Source organism: Oncorhynchus masou, chromosome 20 (assembly GCF_036934945.1).
Source record: "Oncorhynchus masou masou isolate Uvic2021 chromosome 20, UVic_Omas_1.1, whole genome shotgun sequence".
NCBI lineage: Eukaryota > Metazoa > Chordata > Actinopteri > Salmoniformes > Salmonidae > Oncorhynchus > Oncorhynchus masou.
The window spans coordinates 18,897,426-18,903,884 of NC_088231.1; the positions used below are offsets into that span (position 1 = coordinate 18,897,426).

Genomic DNA, 6,459 nt, shown 5'->3' on the forward strand with positions numbered 1-6,459 from the left:
ACACACTGCTGCAGATTATTTATTTGTGGAGAACATAACACTCCTGACAGTCAGTGCAATTGTCAACTGAAAGCACCGCCTCGCATCCCCTAGTCTTGTTCTGTTCTCCCCTCCCATCCATTGCCTCTCCACCTGCCATACGTCTTTGACACACACACGCCCCCCCCCCCACACACACACACTCACACACACCTCTTCACTGGCTGCACTCGCCTAGTGCACCAAACCACTTGGAGCCAGCCAGGGAAGCCGTAGTGTTCTGTACATAGGCTACTGCGCATTCCCCTGCGACACCATAGAGAAAACCTCCTTGATTCACACGGCGTTTTATTAAAGGACCAACTCTCATTGACTTCTCTCTCACTTGTTCTCCTTTCAAATCGCTTACAGTACTTTTCATAATCCATCTACGGGATGATGATAATCGGCGATGCAGATGAAACTGAACATCAAAGGTGTGATGACGGTCAAGGATCAAGGAGTTATGTTTCAAAAAGAAATCTATAAAGCGTCTCATTAGCATACGGCAAGAGGGAATTTACATACGGAATATATTTAAAGTGGCGCTCCTCTCACGCTCGCACTCTTCATTTGCAGAACGCAGTGAGCACGAGCTGAGCACTCTCCCGGCAACCGCATCAACGACTGCGAGGGGAGGAAAACCCGGACGAACAAACAGAGCAAAGGGGAGTAGCCCGAGGTCGAGAGAGGAGAGCATGTGCTGAACTGAGGATAAACGGATAATATGCGGATGTAAATAAAACGCGCACTTGCAAGAGAGAGAAAAAACACATTTGGTGACTGGCGCAAAAACACACGTTCAGTCAGGAGGATCCCTCTGTCAGGAGCACAGTACGTGAACTTTTCTACCCGCTTCAAGGCGGCTGGTTGTGAAGCGTGCGGGGCGGTGGTTTTTGTGATGGGGGCAGTGGGCGAGGTGGGTACATTTTCCTTGCACGGCCTGGATAGCTTCGGACACGGATCGCATTTTGTCCTGACGCCCGCTGGGGACACCCCCGGACTGATGAGCGAGCACCTGGTGTCGGCCGAGAGGTTGTCGCGGAGCACGCCGTCGGATCTGACGCATCTGAAGGGGATTCTACGGAGGAGGCAGCTGTACTGCAGGACCGGGTTCCACCTCGAGATACTACCCGATGGCACAGTGCAAGGCACCAGGAAAGACCATAGCAGATTTGGTAAGGCATTAGAAAATATTTCGGCGCAATAATGCAGTTATTATACAGTTATGGCAGTAGTATAAGGTGTATAATGATCATTGTTATTCTTAGTATTCTGAATATGATTCTGAATAGACGAATTCTATTTATATTATGAATATTCTAATGTTATGATTATGGACACATATACCTATTGCATCCTGTCTAATCTATACTGTGTGCATGTGTTTTTGTACCATAGTTACTATTTCAGACACCCCATAATATGTTCGCACATATTGCAACACAGTTCATTTCCCCAAGGGAGATTAGATTGGCAGAATTTCTTTACCTTTCCTAACTGACCTTCTTATCAGCAAGATAGCAAATAATGCCTACTGATAACAGCTTCCATGATAGACATGAGAGTATGAATTCAGTACTAAGCGTTGAATAATATATCCCCCAATGACTGGCTGAACTTGTGACTTGTGACATCATAATATGTGATATTAATCTAATGGTGTCCTGCTGGTTTGATGAGCAGGTATTTTGGAGTTCATCAGCTTGGCTGTGGGGATGGTGAGCATCCGTGGGGTGGACAGTGGATTATACCTGGGCATGAACAACAAGGGAGACCTCTACGGCTCTGTAAGTATTTACATTGGTATACTGCCTACACGCTGCCTACATATACCCTTCATACTGCCTTCATATACTCTTCATACTGCCTAATGCATACCTACTGCATACAATACACCCTTCACGCTGCCTACATATACCCTTCATACTGCTTGCATACTGCCTACATATACCCTTCACACTGCCTACATATACCCTTCATACTGCCTACATATACCCTTCACACTGCCTACATATACCCTTCACACTGCCTACATATACCCTTCATACTGCCTACATATACCCTTCACACTGCCTACATATACCCTTCATACTGCCTACATATACCCTTCACACTGCCTACATATACCCTTCACACTGCCTACATATACCCTTCATACTTCACACTGCCTACATACATACTATATACCCTTCATACTGCCTACATATACCCTTCATACTGCCTACATATACCCTTCATACTGCCTACATATACCCTTCACACTGCCTACATATACCCTTCACACTGCCTACATATACCCTTCATACTGCCTACATATACCCTTCACACTGCCTACATATACCCTTCATACTGCCTACTGCATACCTACTGCCTACATATACCCTTCATACTGCCTGCATATACCCTTCATACTACCTACATATACCCTTCATACTGACTGCATACTACCTACATATACCCTCCATAGTGCCTGCATACAGCCTACATATACCCTTCATACTGCCTACTGCATACCTACTGCCTACATATACCCATCATACTGCCTACATAAAGTCTACATAGACTGATAAACTATAGTCTACATATGATGTGTCTTGTATTCAGTGCTGCTCTCCATTCTCATGGGCATCTCTGTGTAGGAGGTGATAACAGAGGTTACTATTCAGCATCAACTGAAAGAGAGAATTCCTCTGCCTCCTCTGTTGTCCTGTTAATCTGGGAGGGTGATAAGATATGACCAACCAGCAGGTGGCACACATTTTGTTCTGCAAGGAAGTGTGTATTTGTGTGTGAGCATTGACACTGAGATGACACTGCTCTGTTGTGTAACATTTCACTAATCACCTCTCTCTTCTCTCTCTCTCTCTCTCTCTCTCTCTCTCTCTCTCTCTCTCTCTCTCTCTCTCTCTCTCTCTCTCTCTCTCTCTCTCTCTCTCTGTCTCTCTCTTTCTGTCTCCCTCTCTCTCTCTCTCTCTCTAGGAGAAGCTGACAGCCGAGTGCGTGTTCCGGGAGCAGTTTGAGGAGAACTGGTACAACACGTACTCATCCAACCTCTACAGACACGGTGACCGGGGAGCGCACTACTTCGTGGCGCTCAACAAGGACGGCACGTCCAGGGACGGCGCCCGCTCCCGGCGACACCAGCGCTTCACCCACTTCCTGCCCAGGCCCGTAGATCCCGACCGTGTACCCGAACTCTACAGAGAGGTCCTGGGCCACAGCTGAGACCCGGTGGGAGTGTGTTGGTCCCTGCGGCGCTACACACCCAGCACACTGCACCGTGACTCTCAGTACTCTCCTATGAAGGGTCTGCATATCGTCAGTCTCCCTATGGCTTCCTATGGAAACAAAATGGAGGAAAGGTTGCTTGGGGGCTGTGGGGTGGATAGCAAATATGTGTAAAGCCTGGCCTTGCGGTCCCCGAAAATGGGTCAAGGCCGGTGCAGCCCCAGGAGAAAGGAGTACAGGTGTTTAATAGGGGCTTTTTGGCCAAAAGAGAGGCTGGCCTGGTGGCCATCTTTGTTTTGAGCATCGTGTTGGAAGGTGACGGGATCACCTCCAGAGCTGCTGATGTCATCTTCTTCACCACCCCCTGAGTGGCTTCTGACATTCTGATTGGTCAATCTATCTGTAGTGAAATGGGAGTAGGAGAAGAAGAGTGGATGGTCCTCCAGCGGAGTTTAGACTTTGTGTTCTTCTGTGGTACCCCAAGGTGGACTGTTTTGACGAAACACTCTGGAAGATTTGTGAAGGAATTCTGTTCTGAACCTTCCGTGACTGCATTCTATTCCCTGACACGAGCATGGACGAGAAAATAAGACTTACAAAATAACCTTAGCCTGTTTCAGTTTTTTTAATTTATGCATTTTTCTGGGACATATATTTATTTTATATATTTATTTATTTTGAGAATATATTTTCTACAGGTATATATAAGATATTAAAAATAAGCCATCAGAGATGTATTTTGTGCCACTGTGTAAAGTACTGCATTTGACATGTCCTTTCAAACTGACTGAAGAAATATTTTCCTAGGAGTTTTTATTTAGACAATGGTTTGTGTAAGGCCGCGTTGTCACTATTCCCGAGCTTGTCATCATCGGGGGCGTCCATGTTTCTCTTATGTCATCAGAAAGAGCCAGAGTTCCACTGGGTTCCAGTGAGGAATAAACCTGTTAACACTTCAGATACACTGGTCTGTCTTCTTCATACAAATACAATAACATACAGTAATACTGAAACATGGTCTGATTACTATTATAAACTGGGTGGTTCCAGCCCTGAATGCTGATTGGCTGACAGCCGTGCTATATCAGACCGTATACCATGAGTGTGACAAAACATTTATTTTGACTGCTCTAATTACATTGGTAACCAGTTTATAACAGCAATAAGGCTCCTCAGGGGTTTGTGATATATGGTCAATATACCACGGCTAAGCTCTGTGTCCAGGCACTCCGCGTTGCGTCGTGCATAAGAACAGCCCGTAGCCGTGGTATATTGGCCATATACCACACCTCCTCGGGCCTTATTGCTTAATTAGATGATGTGAAATGTGACATTTAAAATATATGCCACTTAAGCTGACATTTTAAATATATATAGGAAATGTATAAACATTTATATATTGCATGTTTCAGACTGGAAAACAGGGGAATATTACCTCTTATTGGTTATTGAAAGGTTATTAACTTATCACATGCTGTCATGTGTTCATTTTAGTGTTGATGTCTCAGAGATGTTAAAATGACATACATGAAAATTACACTGTTACAGTGATATTTAAAAATCACTGAAATAATTCAGCCCCCCGCTCCTCTCTGTCCTCAACCCTGGACTGTCTCTATGTCTATTTCATTCCCTTGGGTCTACAATAATTTGTCTTTGAGGGTGACACCTGCTCTGAACGATCCATTCACCTCCAATACAAACAATACGACCTCAAAGCCACTTCCTTATCCAGCAGCTCTCTCATGTGGCAGCTCTGACCGCCGTCCCAGAGAGATGTGAGACAGACACAGACAGTCTCAAATGGCATCCTAGTCCCTGTCTAGTGCACTTCTTTTGACGAGAGCCCACACGTCATATAGTGTGCACTTCTTTTGACTAGAACCAGCACTATTCACTTGGCTCTTGTAAAAAACATTTGAACTATCTGGAGAATTGTGTGCAACTTGAGATTCTGTTTGTGCACATGTGGACTGTTCAAAACTAGGTCACTATACAGGGAATAGGGTGCCATTTGGGACGTCTCTACTTCTGCACGGTGGGGCACTGCACTGTGCCACAGTAAACACCTCTCCCTCCTGGAATGAAGGGAGGAACGCGGGACGGAGGGAGCACCGTGCCAAAAACACCTGGAATGAAGGGAGGAACACGGAGGGAGAGAAAACTGCACCGTGCCACAGTAAACACCTCTCCCTCCTGGAATGAAGGGAGGAACGCGGGACGGAGGGAGAGAAAACTGCACCGTGCCACAGTAAACACCTCTCCCTCCTGGAATGAAGGGAGGAACGCGGGACGGAGGGAGAGAAAACTCCTGCCACAGAAACACCTGGAATGAAGGGAGGAACGCGGGACGGAGGGAGAGAAAACTCCCGTGGTAAACACCTCTCCCTCCTGGAATGAAGGGAGGAACGCGGGACGGAGGGAGAGAAAACTGCACCGAAGGGAGGAACGCGGGACGGAGGGAGAAAACTGCACCGTGCCACAGTAAACACCTCTCCCTCCTGGAATGAAGGGAGGAATGCACGGGGGACGGAGGGACAGAAAACGTGCCACAGTAAACACCTCTCCCTCCTGGAATGAAGGGAGGAACGCGGGACGGAGGGAGAGAAAACTGCACCGTGCCACAGTAAACACCTCTCCCTCCTGGAATGAAGGGAGGAACGCGGGACGGAGGGAGAGAAAACTGCACCGTGCCACAGTAAACACCTCTCCCTCCTGGAATGAAGGGAGGAATTAAGTCAATCCAGAGAGGAAGGAAGGAAGGAAGGGACTGTCTATGAGAGACAGGGAGAGAAAACTGCACCGTGCCACAGTAAACACTGACTGGCAACGCAAGGCGCTGTGTTTCAGTCCTTCTAGTTATGGTGCGGAGGATCCTCTGTGATTCAACCTCCTGGGCGTGAGTGTGTGTGTGTGTTGGCCCCGTGTCAGTCCCGCTTGGCTTCGTTCAAGAGCAGGCAGCAGACACATTGATACAATGTGACTTGTGTCAAAGGACACGGGTTCAGGGTGTGTTGAACGCACCTTTCCCAAAATAATCCCACCTTGATAGGGGTGTAGTGTTTGAGAACTGAGAGGGGATGGTGTCTGAGTACCAGCATTGAGATGAGAGAGAAGGGCTATGACTTAAAGCCATCCCAAAACAGGTGGGGTTGTGAGTGGGGAACAAAAAGTTGTGTATGTCAGTCATGGTTGTGTTCTCTGTGTCGA

General features: G+C 47.0%; 1 protein-coding gene across 1 annotated transcript; it reads left to right on the plus strand.

Annotated features, from left to right (window-relative positions):
• The first annotated feature begins 228 nt into the window (after window positions 1–228).
• On the plus strand, window positions 229–4,213 carry fgf20a (fibroblast growth factor 20a). The gene is made up of 3 exons (XM_064925899.1): window positions 229–1,196; window positions 1,705–1,808; window positions 3,001–4,213. Exons 1-3 carry the CDS (start codon window positions 920–922, stop codon window positions 3,244–3,246), a joined length of 627 nt encoding a protein of 208 aa, XP_064781971.1. The 5' UTR covers window positions 229–919; the 3' UTR covers window positions 3,247–4,213.
• The last annotated feature ends 2,246 nt before the right edge of the window (window positions 4,214–6,459 follow it).